General features: G+C 41.4%; 2 protein-coding genes across 3 annotated transcripts in view; one reads left to right on the forward strand and one right to left on the reverse strand.

Moving 5' to 3' along the window:
- The window catches only part of BSX (brain specific homeobox), a 5,196-nt gene extending 4,055 nt beyond the window's left edge, over positions 1 to 1,141 (forward strand). Inside the window, exon 4 of the mRNA XM_006762755.2 lies at positions 1,138 to 1,141. Coding sequence (XP_006762818.1) covers positions 1,138 to 1,141 — 4 coding nt within the window. The remainder of the gene's footprint in view (positions 1 to 1,137) is intronic.
- A 16,199-nt stretch (positions 1,142 to 17,340) lies between these two features.
- The window catches only part of LOC102751611 (chromosome unknown open reading frame, human C11orf63), a 111,842-nt gene continuing 106,548 nt past the window's right edge, over positions 17,341 to 22,634 (reverse strand). Inside the window, exons 5-7 of one of the 2 annotated variants that reach the window (XM_015563272.1) lie at positions 20,332 to 20,412; positions 19,475 to 19,603; positions 17,341 to 17,892 (exon numbers count right to left, since the gene is read on the reverse strand). In XM_015563272.1, the coding sequence (XP_015418758.1) occupies positions 17,698 to 17,892; positions 19,475 to 19,603; positions 20,332 to 20,412 (405 nt within the window). In that variant the 3' untranslated portion in view covers positions 17,341 to 17,697. The remainder of the gene's footprint in view (positions 17,893 to 19,474; positions 19,604 to 20,331; positions 20,413 to 22,634) is intronic. The other variant, XM_015563273.1, reaches the window with a different exon arrangement.

Here is a 22,634-nt window from a genome sequence, read left to right on the forward strand (position 1 = left end):
GGCTCCCTCCCCGCGGCCCGAGGAGGCGCGCCCCCCTCCCTTAGCAAATCCCCCCGCCCCCATCCGGCTTCTCATTTTCAACCGGGAAATGGTCTCGCGTTCCACCTGCATGGAAAAGGCCCAGCAAATCCTATCTGTTGACTCGGAAAGGCTGAAGAGACAGAACTTTCTGGATGTTTGGAGTTTGAAACTGTATAAGGGATGACGCGGTGGCGCCACCGACCCAGTACCTTTATCCGCAGAGCAGCCCACGCCGCTTCCGTCTTTCTTTCGCTCGGTTGCGCGTTAGGTAAGTGAGCCCAGGAAGGCGGCGCGAGCGAGGCGCCGGCGGAGCCCCGGCCCCAGGCCCTGGTGATGAACAGTGACTCCGGGCGCACCTGGAGAAGGCGGGAGGCGGGGTCCCGGCCACTGTGACAACGGGAGCGGGCGATGAAGCGAATGGTGATCCTTTTGCTGGTGCAAGGCCTCGCCTTCAGTTTGTAAAAAAAACGCAACAACTGTGAAGCGCAATAAAATGAGGTATGCCTGTACGTAGACTACAGAGCGGTGTGAGTTTACATTGCGTTTCATCTTTTTTGGTTCCTCACGTCTCTAAAAGAGGATGGATCCTAAAGATCCTTCTAGGCCTACGTTCTATGGTCCCATGAATGTAGGAGTAGGCTTTTCTTTTTTCTTTTTCTTTTTTACAGTAGGCTTGTTCAGGGAAACATCTTAAGCAGAGAGAAGTGTCAGAGTGAGACCTTTATTCGTTCTGCATCACGTAGGAGGCATAACTGTTGCTTTAAAAACATAAGCATCGTATAGCTGTTTCTATTTTCCAAAGTTCTTTCTATCAATTAACAATCCTGTGAGTCACGGACAGCAGTTATTGTTCCCTGTCATCGTTAAGGAAATGAAGGCTTGGCAGGACCATAGGATTCACCCGTGAAGTCAGGACCAGCTGCCAGCCAAGCAGGGCAATGCATACAGTCCGACTCCTGTTCGCCTCCCGGCGGGTCCCTGTGCTTCCTAGTGGCAACGCACTGACTGGCATTTGCCTCTGTCACCCTGGGAACACCCCGGTCATTTATGTGGACTGTGTAGATGCGCTCTGAAAGCAAAAGTGGGCGCAGATTTCTCTTTGCTCTTCTCGTTCAGATAACGACAGCGCTGTGTTAAGGCAGGAGTTTTGAGAAATGCTTTACAATAACACAAACAACTTGGTTTTAGGGAAAAAAGTGGTTTGTGAATAAGAACGTTCCTGGTAACCTGGAAGGGAAAATAGGCACTATTATGGGGGGAGGGGGGACCTCACGTTCTTCCAACACCAGGGAGAACAGCTACTAAAGGGATTGGGGAGAATTTTTAAAGTGGACATTAAAGAACTTTTATGTTTTGAGGGAAATTGTACAAAATTAAATCAGACGGTTAACACCCCCAAACCTCGGAGCTTTCTCCCTTTCTTCTGTCTTCACAAGAAGATGCCAGGACCTGCTTGGGTCCGAGGAGCAGGCAGGCGGTCGGTCGCGTTGTTAGCACAGGCACAGCTCCCAGGGCAGAAGGAACCGGAGCCCAGGAGTGGCTGTCTGTGTCTTTGATTCAGTAGCACTGAGCAGAAGGATGCTCACTCCGCCTCATCCGGCCCTCCCTTTGCGGCTGTTCCTGGTGAGATTCAGTGGGAAGCGGAGAGCTATGACCTGGAGCACTGCTTTCTCACCAGACAGATGCCCTTAGATTGGTGGCAAGCCATTCAACAGCAAAGTTCTCTTAACAGTTCTTCTTTCTTCTTTCCTTCTCTTTCCTCTTCTCTTCTTTGTCCTTCTTCCTTCTTCCTTCCTTCCTTCCTTCCTTCCTTCCTTCCTTCCTTCCTTCCTCCTTCCCTTTTTGTTTCCTACACACAGGGAGTAGTGATAGTAGGGGAGGGACACAATTTATTATAACATATTCACATTTTTGTTTTTGGTCTTCAATACTGATCAAAGCCTCTATAGGCTGAAAAGGTGTTTTGCCTGAATTATCCAGCCTTTTGCCTAAACTCAGTTTCACTTGGTGATGAAGCTCTGACAAAACCATGTTCATGATGATATATTAAAGAAAGGAACACATAGTTAAGTGTGATTCTGACAGGGCAAAAGCATCTTAAAATAGCCAAGGTGGGAAAGTCATCCTATATATAATCTCAATTTTAGTAAATAATTTGTTTCATGTTTGTTCTTAATTTCTGTGATGGATTTCATTTCATAGATTTTCAGAGAGGGGCTCTTGATAATATTTCTGCTCACATGACATAATAATATAAGACATGAGCAACACACCATTCAGCCCAGTATTAAGCTGATAGTGGCACTAAGAAATATTAATTGGAATCCATGATACCACTTGTGTGGATGTATTTGATAACTAGTGATATGAAAACAAAGAGCAAACAGAATGCTTTCTGGTGCTAAGAGAATCATGCAATAAACATATTTAGTTGAAGCAATGACTCCCTGGTTTTCTTGAAGTGGGCTCAATATATGTGCAAAAATATTGAATTAACTAAAATACTTTATATCATGTTTGTTATATTCTTGGAATCGCATTTTAAAGAGGATATTGACAAGCTAAAATTCACCCAATGTTCAGGGAGCTGGATAGTAAAAGATGTGGAAAACAACAAATAAAGGAGCATGAGCTTTTAGGTTGGAGAAGCAAAGCCTTGGAGAGGGGTGTGGGAGGGGAGACTAGCTATGGTGGTTGTATCCCAGTGGTTGCACGCCTAACTATCAAGGGGCATATCTATTTTGGCACGCTAAGAGAGCAGGACCAGAACCAATGGGTGGTTCCAGGAAAGCAAACTTTTGAACAACATTTAAATACCTTCTACAGGTTGGGCACTATGTTGTCTTTCAATATAACAGGCTAACTCCGCAAAGCACTGCACCCCTTTCACTAGGAAAGTTTGAGCAGAAGTTGGAAGGCAAAACATTAGGGACATTCTATTATGGATTTCTTCCTTAGGGGAAGACTGGGTTGAATACCTTGTGTGGTTCCTTCTAACCTTTAAGATCCTAATATTCTATCATCTTTTTATTGGAAAGGAAATATAACTTCCAACTTATCAAAATTACTTGTCATCTCACTAAGAGTAAGATTTTAGGTCAGACACTCTAATGTAAATATCTACATCCAGAACATTTAGAAAAGTCAAGAGACACACAAAAAAGGAAGAAAAGTATGTTCTTCATTAAAGAAATCTAAAAAATCTCATTCTTAAAAATAAAACAAAGTGATGTTCCACTGAGTTCAGGACAAAGGTATAGTCAGGAAAGAATCATTAATGTTAAAAGAAACATTTGACAAACTCTAAGCCCTTCATGTTATAAGCAAAGAAATTAAGATTCATATATAATGAATATCTTGCCAAGGTCAAATAGACAGGGGCAGAATTAAGACTAATGGCCAATTTTCATGATCACACCTTATAACTAATTCATATTTTAATAAAAGTGACAGTGGGGCTATTGTCATTGTATTATGTGGAGAAGAGGATTTTGCATAGCAATTTTAAATGTAAAATTTAAAAAGATTTAGCTGGAAATTATCTGGTAAAATCTTAGATCAGTTTATGAAAAAACTTCTGATTTAGAATAACCTGAAACTTATATTGGCTTTCCTAGGAGGTACTGAGTACGTAAGTCCTGTTTTCACTCAAGTCAACGTTGAATAACCACTTGTACTGTTTCAGAGAGGTTCATATAATCAATAGGATGAGCTAGATGATCTCTAAGCTACTTCAAATCTTGATATTTTTATTCTAAAAACGCTGACCTAATCTCCTTTAATTGCAGATGAGGCAACCAAGGGCTGAGCTGTTGACTTGCCCAATGTCATACAACCTACTAGTTTGGTGAGTTATATAGAATTAATACATGCAGAGGTCAGAGAAGTGACCTTTAATAAATATTTAGGAGTGAGATGAAAATCTGAAATGATTCTCATGTTTTCTCTCCAATCGTATTCTCTCCATTCTATTTTTTGTGTTTTTAAAAATAAAGGTTATTTTCATTAGAAACCAAGAGATCAAAGTTTTTTTTTTTTTTAAAACTTTATTTTCATTGTTGACACGATTACAGACGTCTATTCTCTCTTAGAACTCCCAGTGTACATACCAGATAGCCTTTCTTCTATGGTTGTATTTATAATAATTCTGGGAGGCTTTTTTTTTATTACCCTCTTTATAATATTGTATAGCCACAATTGGATTTGGCATCATAGCCACTGGCTAGATGGCTTGGCTTAGAGACTTAAATTCTAATCTTACTTTTGCTAATGATTGAATTACGTCTCTTACTTGGCATCTGAAAAATAAGGAGAGTGCCTTATAAATCAATAAAGAGCAGAGAGGGGAGCCCTAGCTGGTTTGGCTCAGCGGATAGAGCGCTAGCCTGCGGACTAAAGGTTCCCGGGTTCCATTCTGGTCAAGGGCACATGCCCAGGTTGCGGGCTTGATCCCCAGTAGGGGGTGTATAGGAGGCAGCCAATCAATGATTCTCCCTCATCATTGATGTTCCTATCTTTCTCCTCTCCCTTCCTCTCTGAAATCAATAAAAATATATTTAAAAATAAAAGTGGAGAGGGCATGTGAGATAAGAGATATGAAAGTACCTACTGTGAGATCTTGGGTGGAAGTGCTAGAGGAAGAGAATGAAATACAATATACTTCTGAACATATCAGTTTGGTCCTTGACATGATACTTCATAAGAGTATTGTAAGAACCTGGTTAACTAAAAGGTATTGTTCTTGTGCTCCATCACCAGTGTTACAGAAGGGTTATCGTGTCTCTTCCAAGGAATTTTTTTAGACATTTATCTTATTTTCTCTTTGTCATTGTCCTGTGTGGACTAAAAGAGGACTTGCGGTGCTGGATGAAACAGGAGTCAGGTTTCACTGAGGAGCTTCTATTGCTGCCCCTCGCCTCGCCCACCCACATCCTGCCCAACATGTTGTTATCCCTGACAGACATCGTTCTGTGAAGGGAGGGAAGTGAGAATTCAAATCCATGGGAACCTTCTTAAAAGATAAACAATTGCCTGTTTCCAGTACAGAATCTACCAGGGAAATCCAGGATTTAAGCTTCCAAAAAAAATTTTTAGTTTAAAAAGTCACACCTTATATACCTCTGAAACAAGAATAAGCAAAAGAGTTGTTTTAAAATATTGACTAATATAACCCTTGGGGATTATGTGAATATTTGGTGCATCCATTCTCTCCGTAGCCTCCATGGCTATGCATAATGGAGTAATGAAGTCCACTTGCCAATATTCTGGCCAGAAGTTAAAGAACAGCTAAATAGTCTGTCTTCCTCAGTGCTTGACTTGGAATGGGAAACGAACTGTAAAAAGCCATGGGAATAAGGGATAGAAGGTGGCTCCATAATTTACAAGCTAAAAGCAAAAAGCGAATACGTTATGCTTGCTCTGATCTTCTTCCTTCTGTTTTTTTCTCCTTCAATTCCTAAGTTCTCTGTTTTTAATTTTAAAATATTTGAGTTTTATCATGTACTTGCTTTGTTTGTGCATTGATGTGCATTGTTTGAAGAGTCACAGAATTCTGCAAGGGCTAATGCAACAGGGGAGCAGTCCCCTGCCCCTCACTATTCTCTTCACACAGGCAACTAGTCTCACTAGTGTCTGATTATTTTGGCATCTATTTTATGTTTCCAAATTATTTCACTGAACGGATGCTTTTTGGTATTTTTATTTGAGGAATTATCTAGTATTTTATGTTATAAAAATAAAGATTTAATTCTCTTTTTCCCATGCTCCTACCACGTATGTGCACTCTCTCCATCTCTTTTTTCAATATTGTAATTTTGGTTGGATCATAATTATGACATGTAAGTGTAATTCTCAGCTAAATGAGGTAATCAATTATGATTATTTTTCTTGTTCTGCAAGACTTTTTATTTTTCTGGGAGTTATACTTGTCTGTTTTATTCTTAATTTTTGATGTATCTACTACTAATTTTACTCCGAACTCTTCACCATTTGTCTATATACCCCCCCACTCCCGCAAGATATTCATGTGTTGCCCTAGCCAGTTTGGCTCAGTGGATAGAGCCTCAGATTCCAGTCAAGGGCATCAACTTCAGTTGCAGGCTCCTCCCCTGGCCCAGGACCTGGTCAGGGCATGTGCAGGAGGCAACATCGATGTGTTTCTTTCACATCGGTGTTTCTCTCTGTCTTTCCTGCTCTCTTCCACTCTCTCTAAAAGTCAATGGACAATTATCCTTGGGTAAGGATTTAAAAATAATAAATAAATAAAGTCTCTGTTTATAAAAGAAAAGATATTCATGTATTGTTAACATTTCGTTTTCCTGAATAAATATCTCCCAAAACCTCTGGTCTGTTTCCTTCTGGGTTCTCATGTCAGTGCATCTCCTGTCCCTCCACCCTGGAGTAATTAAGTGCAATAGTCTAGCCAGAAGTCTTTCACTTTATTACTGTTTCTTTTAACTTCTTCTTTCTTGGTTTAATCTCTCATTTTGGCGATGAGCAGTCTGTAGTTTCCTGATTGGTGTGTGAAAGGCAAATGTTTTGAGACCATCCTTCTCTAAAATTTTCTTTATTCTAGTTTCATGCTTTATTAGTATTTGGCTAAGTATAGAATTCTAAATGGGGAATAATTTTTGAATACTTTATTTTTGAATAAATTTGAAGGCATCATTCAATTGATTTTTAGCTTTCAATTGCTGTTGTGAAGTCTAAAGCCATTTTGATTCTTGACTCTTTGTGTGTCTTGTTTTATTTATTCACTAGAGGCCCAATGCACAAAATTCGTGCAAGGGCCTTGGCCCCCGCCGCCACCACTGTGGCCACCTCTGCCTCGGCTCCCACCCTCTGCCGTGGCCGGGAGGCCTCTGCCTCAGTCCCTGCCCGCTGAGGCTTTGTCTGGAAGGATGTCGGGTCTAATTAGCATGTTATGCTTTTATTATTATAGACTAGTTGGCCTGGTGCACAAAATTCATGCACATTAAAAGAGAATTAGCAAGGGTCTAGAACAGCTTTAAAGAACCTGATGAGTGGGAATAAGAGAAGTTACTCTTGTTATAGAAACTACTAGTAGCCCGGTGCGCACAAAATTTGCACATTAAAAGAGAATTAATTAGAGGAAATATTTTAATATTGCTATTTGCCCTTTCTCTATAATAGAAGTGTCAGAGATGAAAGAAAATTAGTAAAATGTATATGAAAATCTCCTTCCTGTCAAACTCTGGGGTACGCTGTGGAACCCAGAGTCAAGTCCCTGCCCATCCACGCAAGCCTAGAAATTGCAAGAGACCCAGACCCAGCCGGCCCCACCCCTATCAAGCCCTGCAGGGTGGAGGGCACAGCCTCAGGTCCCCCATCAAGCCCCACCAGGTGGGGTGCACAGTCTCATGTCCCCCTGCTCCGGTGCGAGGGTGCAAGGGCGTGATGGTCATTTGCATATTAGCTCTTTATTATATAGGATTGTATTGAGGCCTGTAGAATACTCTATAGCTATTGTACTGAAATTTTATAATTATGTGCCTTGGTTGGAGGTCTATTTTTATTCACTGTTGTGGATACTCAATATGCCTTTCAATCTGAAAACTAATTTATTTCAGCTATGGAAAGATTTCTCAAATTAACTCTTTGATGATTTCTATTTCTCTTTTTCTATGTTTGTTCTTAATGGAACTCCTATTATTTGGATTTTACCCCCGGATTTACCCCTTAAATTTATTACTTTTTTGCATTTTTTGCTCTGCTTTCTGGGAAAATTCCTCAATGGTATCTTCTAAGCTTTGGGTTTTTTAAATTTCTGCTACCATATCTCTAATTCACAAGACCTCTTCTAATTTCTTTATCCTCCTGCTTCTTTTTAATCATGTTTTGTCTAATATTCTCAGATGCTTGGGGATTTCTGGTTGTATGCTTGTGTTTCAGTAGGAAAAGCAGAAAAGCTAATAGGAAGTTGTGGCTACTTGGTGGGATTTGTTGACTCTGAGCTTTACTGGAGAACCTCTGAAGTCAGAAGTTTTAGGTGTTTCCTGTTAGGCTGGTCAGATTCCCCAGGGAAGAATTTCCTGAATTCCTGTTTGTAGGCTGCAGACCCAGTGTTCTGGGGCAGTGGCAGAAGAGGACCGGAGGTCCAGATCACTGTTGACTGTGTTCCTCACTGTGCCTCTGAATAGCCACTTGTGCCTCACTCCCAACACTGTCCCTGCAGAGTGAGGGGCAGTTCTCATTCATTTAGTCCTCCTCACCTCCTTTCACCCCCACTTCTAGCGATAATTGACACCATCAGTTCCTGAGCATTTGGGGGTATTCTTTAGTGTAAATCAGGTTGATTTTTGGTTGTCCCTTTTGCAAGGTTAGAATTTAGTATTTCTGAAGTCTGCCAATTTTTTTTAGAACAACTCATTTATCTGCTTTCCAGTTTTCAAAAATTTATCTGTTGTCCCTCTTCCTGTTTTTTTTTTTCAGTTTTTATATGCTTATGCCTTAAAAACACCCTTATTGCGATTTTAACGGGAGCTTGCCAAGAGAGTGAAATAGATGTGTGTGTGTGTGTGTGTGTGTGTGTGTGTGTGTGTGTGTGTTCAGTCTACTGTATTCATCCAGAAACCTCATCATTTGAATTTCATGTTATTTTGTTCTGGCTTTTACTCTGAGTGAGGGAGGTGTTGATCTTTTACCTCGATGTTTCTTTTCTGTAACTGAATTTGTTGAGGTTCAGGAGGATTGAGCAATTAGTGGAGGAGATAAAAATGGCTGACTTCATCGCCAAAGCACAAAATAGTCCCTTCTACCTCATAGTCAGTGATGCAGCACAAGTGGCTTGGGATCTATGCGTTTCGGGCTTGGAAGTCAGAGTTAGTCCTTAAGAGTCTTTGTGGGAGATCCTGAATAATTTTACCGGATATTCTTGACAATTTCAAGGTGAGGGAATTTATATCATCTCATTTTCTTTGGTTTAGATTAATTTCAAACGTAGGTTCCTAATTCTCTGAGTAAAGGAACAGAAAGAATGTTCAGAGAAAGTAAGACAGAACTACAGAAACACAAGCACACACACACACACACACACACACACACACACACACACACACATGCACACATGCACATCACACAGGCTCCTAATGAGAATGATACAAACAGGACAGGGAGAGCTGGAAGGTGACCAATTAAGACATTAAGTGTTTTGTGACACATGGACACGTCTGCATTTTGCCATGATAACTAGGCCATCAGCTCATTTTCAGAGGGCTGCTGTCTTCTTCAGCTCAATCCGCAGATCAAAGAAATGCTGCCTGCCTACATTTTCCAATCAGAATGGGGATGCTAATTTATACTCCTTAATGTGTGATGGCAAGAGACTCCTCCAATTAACTGAATTCTATAGCCAGCAAAATAAAAGGTACACAAAGAGGCCCAGGCTGAAAGAGCCGAAATTCTCATTAAGTCAAAAGGTCCAGTATTCATTACCTCATGCATCTGAGGCTAACCACTAAATATGGGGATCATCAAAGGAGGTTTAATGGGTTAAATTGAGAATATAATCTAATTAAAATATTAGACATGGCTAAATTGTTCTTTGATATTCATCTAAAGGTTTCATTAGAAATTGGTGCTTGAGATTTGTGTGATAGGAGATTACCAATGTTACACAGAGACAACAAATTTAGGGACTTCATCAGCGCTGCTTCAAAACGGTACCTCTGTAGGGAAGCAGAGGAGAAGTGAAGGCATCACTGTCAGGTGGCGGGTGGGACATGAGGCAAGGCCACCAGGCTTCCTGGCAGTGACTTTGGTAGGTGTTTGCATGGCAAACGCAGAAGCATAAGGTTTAGTCTGTGAGACAAATTTACCATAGAGGAAGCAGTCCACCGGCGCCCAACTTATTTCGTGTAGAGATCCACGTTGGTTTTATTCACTGGATGTTCATTCCGTTCTCTGCTCCCTCCTCCTGTGTGCGTTTTGGATTTTAACTTTCTGAAGGTTACTTCCTTCACTGTCAGATCTGCTCCCTGAGGATGTCTGCTAGGTGAGTATCTCCCGCAGGAGCCGGGACCCACTGAGCAGCCCCACAGCAGCCCCGCACCAGGCTGGGCTCGGGCTGTCAGCGCAGTGAAGGGTATTCCTGCCATCTTGTCAGATATCTCCAAGGCTTCACTAAGTATGTTTGCCGGAAATGCTCATATCATTGTAATCCTCTCAACCTGTTAGACTATTGAAACGCAGAAGACCATTTATGTAGCTTTATTGAGAATTAATTACTTACGTCGCAAAGGGAAAAGGAAAGGGCAATGGCGAGGCAGCAGGGACAAAGGCAGCCCACCAACCTCCCGCCCCCCTGTCATACCCAAAGAGCCCCTGTGTTGAGCAGTAGAAAGACTGTGTTGAGCAGTAGAAAGAGCTGAAAAGGCTGGTAAGTGATGCTGTCGTACCATTTGGGGAAACCCCACTTTTCCAGTTATTTCACTAAGCTGAAATTAGGTAACCAAACCTGAAGAATAGGAATCTGTAAGATGGGAGAATAAAATGAACAAAGGAATGGAAAATCTGCTCTCCAAAACCTTTCGCTTTTCATTGACCAAATGTTTGCTTGGAAAATGGAGGTGATTTGTTTTCTTATACCTTTGTGAGAAAGCTGTGGGTTTTGCTTCACACTCTCTCAACAGGGAGAGTAGAGAAAAATGTATTTAGTCTGGAGGCAATGGGGGTGAGGGGACAATTCTGAATATCAGATTTTTAGCTATTCTGAGATCCCACTTCAATATATTTTAAAAAGTGGAATAAATGTCTAAATAAAAATTTTATTAGGATACATATTTCTCCTTTATTTTGCTTTTATAGTAAAAAAGTTTTGTCTGACAATATAGACAACTCCTTATAATCAGGGATAGAGGGGGAAATGAGACACTATGGATAAACAAAACCCACAATATTGAAAGAACTTCACTTTGTGCTACGGTTTTAAATCTTTCTTCCCTGGGAAAACAACTAAAGAGGGAAATGGAGCATTCATGAATCTTTTTGTCTCCGTTCTTACCCATTAGGAATCGAAGTTATGAAAACACACTTAGCATTAGGGAGATGTCCTGTAGTGATCATATGAATTCCTGAGAGTGGGATGAAATATGTATCATTCAAGGTTCTTTAATAAGAAAAGGGAATCGTTTAAAAAGGTATATTTAGGAGAACAACATTGCTTTTTCCTTAAGAACTTTATATTTTCAAATGCTACTTCTAATATAATGGTAATAGGTGTTTTGAAGTACATCTTGGAGAGAATTAGCTAAACTTGCCCTGATATCTGCAGACTATCATGCAAATTTAATTCATTTTCTGCTGTTTTTAAATAAGTAATTAAAAAGAATCCCTCCTGAATTTATCTAGTCTGCTATTGTAGACCATTTGCTATAAACTCAAAATTCCCAATGAGGTCTAGTGCCGTTATAATTACTGGATGTGTTTCAAACAACTCCCAGATAATAACCACCCGGAGGAAGGGTCATTTTCTCACTATAGATGAGGCTGTGCACACGCACGCTTGCTCTGATGTTTTGACAATGATTCATTAGCCAATAATAAGGCCCCAATTGGAACCATCAGGCATTGGCACCTTCGCTAGGCTTACCTTTTATTTGTTCCTCAACATTGTCTTTTCTTGAGTTGGTTTCTAGATAACTCCCAAGAGACTCCTTTCGGTACAAAACAGTATCATGAAGACAGCTGTCATTCAATTCGCTACTTGTAAAAAAGCTCCCTGAAAGAGGATGTTCTCATTGAAAACTCAAGATGAAACACCACCACAAAAAAGGGGCTGTAATAAGAGATAATATGTAGTTTAAAGGTCCTTTATAGACCCCGTTCATGGCAAGTGAGATGACTGGAGGTGAGGGGCTATTCTGATCCATTCTGTGATTTCAACACCAAACATTTAATAAATATGCCCTATTTTTTTTTTTTTTAGCCCAAATCATTTGTCATTTGTCACTCTATTTACTTACAAAGAATTTTGATGTTCTATAGTCTTATGCTAAAAACTTGCCTTGGGGGTAAAGATCCTTTGAAATGTTGCTTGGTAATGAACTGAATTATTTAACCTGATTTACCTAAGTGTGGGTTCTTGGTTTATGTGTAAAAATGCTGGAAGAATTTAACAATGCTTAGGCTAACAGAGAAATAGTTAAGGGAAGGTTTTTAAAGTTCTGGAAAAAAATTGAAATAGTATCTCTTTTATTGGTCAGCATCTGAATTGCCTTATACGGGTCTCTTAAACTTTATCAGTGTAGTAACTAACAAAGTTGCCAGATTTTACATGTTAAGAATATGATAACTTGCATAGTAATGCAGGTTTCTGACTATGGAATTAATTATGGGCCTTCAGGTCCGAAAGTGAAATTCATATTAAATACATGCTCCTTGCCAACATGTAAAACAAGAACCAATTCTTCCTGTAGACAAATAATCCAACTGTGCTGTCCTTGGTGTTGAAAGATTAGAGTTTAGACCTGGTTGCTCTCCCATTACTATCACAGGGACTGACAGCCTTCAGTCATGCATCCTTCCTTGATCTCCATTTTCTCTTCTAAACAATGGACAGTTTAACAAGACAAACCTGTTCCAAGCTCTATTTTAAGATACTCTAATAGAAATGAAGTATTTTAAAAATGTACCCTGTCTCTGTCTCTTTAATATAGAAATACGGAAGTGTCTCTATATGCATTATATTATCTTCTAGATAAAGTTTAAATTTAAGGCCATAAAAATAATTTTATGTTGTCTTTCTAAGCAGTCTTCACCATGTACCCTGAAGGTTCCTCTTCTTTTACAGATATATTTTAGGAGCCGCTTGAGCTGTGATTTTTCTGAAATAACTTTTCATGTATGACATGATTTTCCAAATACCAATGAAACATGAGCTGTCACTTTGGTGTTTATCTTCAGATACTTGTTTTCTTTCCATATTTGCAATTCTAATTGCTTCCAGTTTTAAGAGAAAGTTAAGTACAGGCAGATTTTATACCACATCATGGCTTATGTAAAGCATATACAACATAGGAGTAAATCTTCAAAGCTAGTCCTATGCCACTGTGTACATAAATAGGTCTGTCTTAAATTATTGTTAAAATTGTCCATTTCTGGATATGATCATCTAAGGATGTATTGACAAGCTAGTACAAGCAAATAAGAAAAAACTTAAATCATGTAGAATTATTTAAGACCTGGGAATTTTATAATGGTCATTCAATTTCAAAAAATTTAAAGAAGTACAAAATATTTATTGACATTCAGTAGTAAACTATGGAATGCTTTTGTCTTACCTAATTTTTGTGTGTGTAAAAGCACATATTTGATAATATTTTAAGATATTTTCGATGGCAAAATGCCTAGCAAATTTATATACTTGGAATAAGTAGCTTAAATTTTTTTTGTTATTTATTTATTTTTTTGAAATATGTTTTTATTGATTTCAGAAAGAGGAAGGAAGAGATAGAAACATCAATGATGGGAGAGAATCATCCAACATCTGCCTCTTGCATGCCCCCTACTAGGGATTGAGCCTGAAACCCAGGAATGTGCCCTGACCTGGAATTGAACTATGACCTCCTGGGTCATAGGTTGATGCTCAACCACTGAGCAACACTGGATGGGCCATTTTTATTTTTTAATCATAGTTGACACACAATATGACATTAGTGTTAGGTTATTGGGCCTTATGTAACTTACTAAATGATCATCCAGATAAACGTTATACCCATCTGACACCATACATAGTTATTACAATATTGTTGACTGTATTCCCTATGCTGTATTTTATATCCCCATGGCTATATTGTAACAATCAACTTGTACTTCATAATCCCTTCACCTTTGTCACCCCCACCACCCTTCCCATCTGTTAACTGTCAAATTGTTCTCTGGATCTAAGAGTCCGTTTCTGTTCTGCTTTTTCATTTTTTTTGTTGTTTTGTTTTATTTGTGTGTTTTTTTGTTATTGTCGTTGTTAATCACCACCTGAGGATATTTTTTTTCCTTTTTAAGTATATATATGATTTCAGAGAGAAAGGAAAAGGGAGAAAGAGATAGAAACATGAATGGTGAGAGAGAATCATTGGTTGGCTGCTTCCTGTATGCCCCCTACTGTGGATTGAGGCTGCAACATGGGCATGTGCCCTTGATGGGAATTTATCCTGGGACCCTTCAGGATCCAGGCTGACGCTCTATCCACTGAGCCAAACCAGCTAAGGCATGAGGATATTTTTTTCATTGACTTTTAAAAGAGAGACTGAAGGGAGGGATCAGGAGAGAGGGAGAGAGGGAGAGAGAGAGAGAGAGTAGGTCTTTGTTTTTCATCACTTTGAGTATTTCTCGCCACTCCCTTCTGGCATGCAAAATTTCTGTTGAGAAATTGGTAACTAACTGCTTTTCTCTTGTTGCTTTTAAGATTCTCTGTCTTTAACCTTTTGTACCTTAATTATGATGTGTCTTGGTGTGGACCTCTCTAGGTTCATCTTGTTTGGGACTCTCTGTGCTTCCTGGACTTCTTTGCCTAATAGAGGCCCGTGTACCAGTGGGGTCCCTCGGCCTGGCCTGAACCTTCTCACAATCCGGAACTCCTCAGGGAATGTTTGACTGCGAGTTTCAGCCTGATCCCTGCAGGCCAGGCCGAGGGACCCCACCAGTGCACAAATCCATGCACCCGGCCTCTAGTATGCATATAAGATCTCTGGTTAATCTCTTCCCACCCCCCCCAACCCCCTTTCCTCTGAAATTCATTAGTCTGTTCCATGTTTCCATGCCTGTGCATTGAGCGTCTGCCCCCTGGTGCTCAGTGTGCATCATAGTTACCGGTCAAATGGTCAAATGATCACTTAGGCTTTTATATATATAGATTTCCTTCACAGATTAGAGAAGTTTACTGTCATTATTTTTTCAAACAAGTTTTCAATTTCTTGTTTTCTCTGTTCTCCCTCCAGTGCCCCATGATGCAAATGTTAGTTCACTTGAAGTTGTCCCAGAGACTACTTACACTATCCTCAATATTTTCTGGTTTCTGGTTGCCTCCATTTCATTTAGTTCTTTTTCTGGAAATTTCTCCTGTTTATTTTTTGCTGTTCTGATTGGGTGGTTTTTTGTTTGTTTGTTTTTTTGTTTTTGCTTTCTTATATTCCAAATCACTGATTTGATTCTCAGCTTTATTTACTCTACTGTTGATTCCCTGTAAGTTATTCATTTGTTAGTGTATCCTTTATTTCTGACATGGTCTTTCTTTTTTATTATTCCTCACCCGAGGATATTTTTCCATTGATTTTATTTTAGAGAGAGTGGAAGAAGAGGGAAAGACAGAAACATTCATGTGAGAGAAACACATTGACTGGTTGCTTTCTACACATGCCCCAACCAGGGCGTGGGCTGGGGAGAAGCCTGCAACTGAGGTATGTGTCCTTGACTGTAATAGAACCCAGGACACTTTGGTCACAGGCTGATGCTCTATTCACTGAGCCAAACCAGCTAAGGCCTCATTCTTTTTTATGGTTTCTATGTCCTTTTTCATGCTTTTGAAGTTCTCACTAAGTTCTTGAGGTTCTCACTAAGTTCCATGAGCATCTTTATAACCATTGTTTTGAACTCTGTATCTGATAGTTTGCTTGCCTCCATTTCATTTAGTTCTTTTTCTGGAAATTTCTCCTGTTTATTTTTGTTTTGTTTTTTCATTTAGGACCTGAGTCTTTCTCTCTGCATTTTGCCTGTTTTTTATGTGTTAGGTAGACCTGCTACATCTCCCAGTCTTGTTAGAATGGCCTTGTGTAACAGGTGTCCTGTAGGGTCCAGTGGTGCAGCCTCCCCAGTCACTTGAGCTGGGTGCTCCATGTGTGCCCCCGTGTGGACTGTGTGGCCTGTCCTGTTGTAGTTGAGCCTTGAGTGCTGTTAGCATCACTGGGAGGGATTGAGCCCCAGGCCTATAAGTTACCAGCTACAACTACAGCAGAGGAATTTCTGTTCAGGAGTTGAGCCTATAGAGCAGGACTAGCTTCAGTGGGGCTTTGGTGCTCACCAAGTCCACCCCTCAAGTGTGTCACTTGTGGAGGTGGTAGGGTTGTAATCTGGTGTAGTTTGAAGCTGCCCACCAGGTGCAAGGTGTGCCTGTGCCCTCCCTAGGGCCACCTGGCACAAGCTACAGAGTGATATACAAATAGCCACTTGTGCTGGGCTTGGAAGTACCCAGGAGATGCTAAGCTGCCACTGTGCCAGGTTTGGGGTAACTTATTGAGAGGTAGAGGGAACACAGAGGACAGACCTGCTTGTTTGAGAGATTTTAGAAAAGTCCAAATCATGAAGCAAGAAAGGCCATTTGTATGGAAAAGCCACTTGGAAATGGCTTGGATGGGCCCACAAGTTGGGCGGGGCAGGATCTCAGGAAATCATCAGGGTGGGGCAAAGAGTGTGAACCTGGTTGAGGGAGACTCATATATAGTGCCCATCTGCCGGCTCCATGGGAGGTGGGGGTCTCAGAAAAGGAACAATGGTCACTGCCAGAATTTTTTTCTGGCAGAAAATTTCCCCTCAGTTCTTGCTCTGATGCCAGACAATTCAGTTTCTCCCCTTATGTCCCTGGTTCCTTTTATGCTGCTGCTCAGCGCTGGAGCTCAGAGGGAGTGAGTCTGAGTAAGTTCATGTGTGAGTCCTTTAAGAGGAACTGCTTGGGACTCCAGTAGCCTCTGTCTCAGCCACAATCGCTGCTGGTTTTCACAGCCAGAAGTGACGGGAACTTCTCTTCCTGGCTCTGGGCTTGGGAGGCCTGGTGTGGACCTGGGAACCCTCACTCCTCAGGGGAGACCTCTGTAGCTGACACATCCCTCCCAATTTTATTTTATTTTTTAAAATCTTATTGATTTTTTTACAAAGTGAGAGTGAGCAAGTGTTTGTGTAGAGTGTATGTGTGGGCAGACGGGGGAGAGAGAGAGAGAGAGAGAGAGAGAGAGAGAGAGAGAGAGAGAGACAGAGAGAGACAGAGAGAGACAGAGAGAGAGAGAGAGAGATATGAGAAAGAAACATTGTTGGTCGCCTCCCACACACGCCCCAACCAGGATCAAACCCATAAACTGGGTTTGTGCCCTGACCAGAAATCAAACTGCCACCTCATGTTGTGTGGGATGACACCCCAACCAAGCAGGCCACACAGGCCAGGGCTCTTCCAATTTCATATATAAGCCCTTGGCTAAATTTAAAATTTTTAAAAATATTTTGGAAATGGTATCTCAAAATATACTGGTTATTAGTCCAATTTGAGTTCATCTTAGTAGAAACTGAAGCGTTTTTACTTTTTTTATTACTGGGAATGTAAAAGAGAGAAACACAAGTTGATACATTTATTTTTGGGTAATTTCATGGTTTTCATTGCTAAGGAAGGGCACAGATTGTTTAAGAAATAAAAAGATCCAATATAAAACCCAAAGGCTTTATTCCCTAATTCTTATTAGGTCCAAAGTTCGACTGATTTGAAAATAAATAATTAAAACATTTCTTCCCAGAAAGCACACTATGGCACCATAATAGACTAGGGCCCCATGTCCTACATCCTATGCAACACAAGCAGGGACTGCAGCCTGACGGCAGGTCATCACTGACGCAGAGCGGCTGGCTGCCGCGTCTCCTTGCTGCAGGGCCTCCGCTGGGCACTGTGGTCCCCACACGTCGCTACACGATGTGCAGGACTTTGAAAGCAGCCACGGCCTGCTTTTCCCTCTCGTGTCTGCTCTGCAGGATGCCCAGCAGTGAGATTTCAGGTAACGTGTCTTCTGCAGCAGAGGTTGGGTTTTTCGTTTCCTTGGACGCTTGATCCGCCAGGTTTGAAGGTTTGGGTTTGGGGATGGTCTTAGCATATTCCAAAGCCTGAAAGCATACAGGTAAAATTTTATTTGAAATGGGAGTGAGCCCTAGGTTCTTTAAATTAAATCTGGTCTTAGGGAATATTTATCGATAATGTAAGTGAAGACTATTGTTACAATAATGTACTAAGATGTGGATGGACGTGGAGATCAAATGGAAAATGCAAATAATGCAGTATACCCTACAGCTTCAACAAAATAAACCAGCCACACAAGAATTAGCTATTTAAAGTGCCTTCTGTAGTTATTTATAAAGCAGAGGCTTACTCAGTGCTTGAAAATAGACTTGCCGTGTATTTGACCTAGTTAGCTCTGGCAGTCTCGTTAAAACCAAACTTATCACCAGGAGATATTTACAGACCTTTCTGTCCAAAGAGGCCTGGTCACTGATTCAGACCAAGATTCACTCTGGAAAATCGCACTGCCGTTGTTACACCAGCTGTCCTTGTCCTGGGCTCTCAGAAGCCTAGCAAGTACTTATTAGAGGTTAGAAATTATTGGTTTTCTTTTTTCGGGTACTATCTAAACCTGGATACTGGAAAAGGCAGATTTTTTCTTTTCTGAGTGATGTCAGTTCTAAAAGGCATTCCAATAAAATGATATCTCTAAATATGATTTCTAAATCTGCCTTTATGTCAGTTTCATATTTTCATAAGAATTTATTGATGGCTAAAACAGGAATGGATGGTATGGAAGTCCTAGAAAGGAAAAAACACACCCTCAGAACAGAAACTGCAGGCTTCTCAGTACGTGCAGAGACTTCTCTGTGAGTTTCTAAGGACGGACTTGTTGTCTGGAATCTCGTCATAAAAAATGAGTGGGTTGGAGAAGACAATAAAAAGTGGCACCATGATAGCTCAAGTGGATGGAGGCTGCGAGGCCCGAGGAAGGGAGGCAGTAGATAGAGACACATGCCGGTCTGTGACAGAGAACAGGTATGCACTCCTGGAAGCACCCAGGTCCTGCGGCCTTCCCGGCCTGAGCAGACCTGCTGGGCAGAGGTCCCGTCTCCACGGAACACATTTTCTTCACGTCATGTCTGGGTTGGAGGACGCTGGCTGTGAGAGAGAATCTGTATTTGATGAAATCATTTTTCTTGGATAGAGGAAACTATATATGACAACCCCTTGGGAAAAATGTAGGAGACTGAACTCGAGAGAAAGAATGAAGGCCTTTGCTTTGACATACGGCCCCATAAACAGCATGAAAACACCATTGCCTTACGGCTTACTTAACCGTAGAGAAAAAAACGGACGGAAGAAACTACCAATCCTGATGAACTAAGAAATCACCCTCCTGCTTGATTTTTATTGTGTGGCGATCTAGGGATACCACACTTAGAAGGAAACATGTAGATGAATAGAGGCAATAATGAACTTCAGGAAGAGGAAAAGGATAACCCTGTGGCACCACATGTGTGTCTATCGTGTTTACATCCGTGTCTGTGACTGATGGGCAGCGGCGGGGATGGTGGTAGCTAAAACATGCCCTGTGTTCAACAAGCGCGGGGGAGCTCATTAAGTTGTGAGGCAACGAAGGGTTCTTTTAATTCTAGTCAAAAGGGAGCGGCCTCAGCGAGTCCTTACCTTCTGCCGAGAGATGGCGGGGCTATGCTCGGCTTTCGCTGTTGGCGGGTTGGAGAGGAGGGAGAGCGTCTTCATGTTGTACTCCTTCACCTGCTTTGCGTATTCCTTCTGCTGTCTCAATTTCTGCATCTATTCAGGGAAACAAAGTGACAGCGACTCGCTGGCCCTGCCAGGTCTTCGTTCTCTATTTAAAGCCTCTCAGCCGCACAGGAAGGGCGAGCAGTGAGATGGTTAAGTTGATGTTTCTCCTGGAAACAGCCTCTGGTGGGGGGTGAGGGGGCACATGGCTGCATAGCACACCCAGGGGCCCCTTCACGGCGGCTAAATCACATTCAGCCTCTTCTTTGTTGCATTTACCCATTTATTTTCATTTTTGCTTCCAACTTTGAACTGTGCTCTCTTTTTATGCCTTGAGTGCAACTGCAGTTAAAACACATTAAATGAAGATCTCCTTTCACCGGAGGAAAGAGAATAAAGTGGGTGCACTTTTCATGGGCTGGGAAACTCTTAGCCTAAGTGTCCGCCCTGCAGCCACTGTGCACAATTACCAAGATGACTCCAGGGAAAGCCCAGCACGCACGTGGCACGCACGCCCCGCTCCAGGCGCACGCCCCACTTCTCTGCTCGGGCCTTCGGAACTGAAAGGTGGATACGAAAAACAAGATTGCTAAGTAATTTTATTTTACAGTAAGAGAAATGCCTGGGTCTCTATTACCGGTGATATTTCAGAAGTGTGTCTATTCAGAGTAAGACACTTGAATGAGGGCTTGGTTCTGGGGGGCGTCTTATACATTTTTGCTAAAAGACAGATGGGCAAATCCCAGCCTGAAAACACACTGCATGCACGCCACACTCACTTTCTCTCTGACGGACTCAAGGTCGGGTCCAAGGCCTCCAAGCTTCACGTCTCTTTTCTGATAACCTTTCAGCTTGGAACTCTAGAAACACATTCACAGAGACAGTTTCTTTAAGGACTTGTCTGCCCTCCACAGTTGTCACAGCCACCACAGCAGCAGGGGAGGGAAGGGGTGCATTTCCTGGCAACCCTCCGCTCTAATGGTAGTTACTGGTAATAGTTTCTTTGGTATTTTTGTAGCTGGTTAGCTAACATGTTTTCACCTTCCACTTCTGAAATTAAAAATTTGAAATCTGAACATCATAAATAAAAAATCTCAAGTGAGCAAAGTGCTGTTTTGTTGTTAACCTTTTTAATATACTGGTAACATGTACATGACCACTTTGCTGCTGCTATTAATTTATGTATAGTCTTTAAAAAATATATTTTTATTGATTTCAAAGAGAAGGAAGGGAGAGATAGAAACACCAATGATGAGAGAGAATCACTGATTGGCTGCCTCCTGCACGCCTCCTAATGGGGATCGAGCCCGCAACCCAGACATGTGCCCTTGACCAGAATTGAACCTGGGACCCTTCAGTTCACAGATTAATGCTCTATCCACTGAGCCAAACCAGCAAGGGCAGCAAGTTGGTTTTAATATCAAAAGCAGCAGTTTGAAGAATACCTCAATTTATCCTACAGTCAAGAGAGTATTTGAGTTTTTCCTGCCTGTTACTGTGCTCAAGCGTCATAATCAATTGCCTCATGTTACTTTGTCCCTTCAAAGATAAAAATACTAATAAGAGTTATGTAAAATTAATTGCACCCTTTAAAATATCCAACTCACACTGGATCAAATGAGTTTCTCTGTAGGTCATGCCTAGACTCTTACTGTCTTTTGAATATTATGACATCACTAGAGGCCCGGTGCCCGAATTTGTGCATGGGCGGGTCTGGCCAGCCCCGCCCCTGATCAGGGTGGGTGGGGCCAGCCAGGGGAGGAGCCATGGGTGGTTGGCTGGCCAGCCCCACCTCCTGGTCGAACTCCCAATTGAAAGGACAATTTGCATATTAGCCTTTTATTATATAGGATGTTTCTATTTCTCTCTTCCTCTTCCTTCCTCTCTGAAATCAATAAAAAAATATATTTTAAAAACAAACCAACAAAAAATCAACGTGCTGCTTGTAGCAGATGCCCTTGTGGGGAAACCAAATCCTTTTTTTTTTTTTAGTTTGTGAGTTTATTTGGTTTCCTTCCTTGGGGAAGGTAGAGGACAATGCCAAAAAGATGGCTTGGATGACAGTACTCTTAGGGCACATCCTAGTTGGTGCTGAGTTTGGTGGGAGGGAGGAAGACAGCCACACCGAGGTGGTGACGCTGTAGGGCCGTGCGGGTACTGTCTGTATCTCTGGACCAGGCACGGTATTCTTCTAATTTTGAAAGCTCCTGTGAATGAAGTCCTAAGGCACACAATAAATCCAGGTGCTCTTTCCATAGATAGAATTTGGAAGATAGTCCAGAGACTTAACAAACACCACCACTGTTTCCTCATGTTAAATACAGTTACCGTGTATAACTCCCAGACCTCAGCAGTGAATTGATGTCCACACATTGTACCAACCATCACAAGGTGTTTACTCACAGAGGCCTCTCGACTGACTACCCGGAGGTCATACCCATTAGTGTCTCCGTTGCCATTTCCCCTTTTGGAGGCTTGGAGCCAAATACTCTTTTCACAAAGACACTGAGCACCGAGGCCTGGCCCATGAAGTATGAGTGACAGTTTTCTGGGTTGGGTAGAGGGTGCATCTGAGGAGGCGTTTATGTGGCCTGGGGCAACCCACCCCTTTCCCTTCACAATAGACGAGTGATGTGATTTCTGGAGCTAGAGCTTCAGAGGCAACCTTGTGGCCAGGAAAAGAAAAAAGGACAAAAGAATTATACAAACACTGGTTCTGATGTTTGAGATGTAGAACCATTATGCTAGCAACTACTTACTTGTAGATTAATTGTAAGAAAAATGAACCCATATTTTTGAAGTTGCTGTAAATGTTAATTCTGTGACTTGTAGCTGAAGGGAAAATTTCTATGGTACTACAACATGTCTACGGCACCTGCCATGTTTCAAAGGGCCAGCATCATGTGCCACAGAGGCAACACTTTTACAGTGCCAGGATAAAAAGTTCTGAAAATAGAATCTGCCCAATGAGAATGATAAACATTTATAGTCAAAAAGCTTTCAGTGCATCTAATTCTAAAAGGTGAGAGAAGATACTTTCCTAAAGAAGCCTTTGGACTACTGTAAAATCATTAAAAATCAA

This window comes from Myotis davidii, unplaced genomic scaffold (assembly GCF_000327345.1).
Source record: "Myotis davidii unplaced genomic scaffold, ASM32734v1 scaffold839, whole genome shotgun sequence".
In the NCBI taxonomy this organism is placed as follows: domain Eukaryota; kingdom Metazoa; phylum Chordata; class Mammalia; order Chiroptera; family Vespertilionidae; genus Myotis; species Myotis davidii.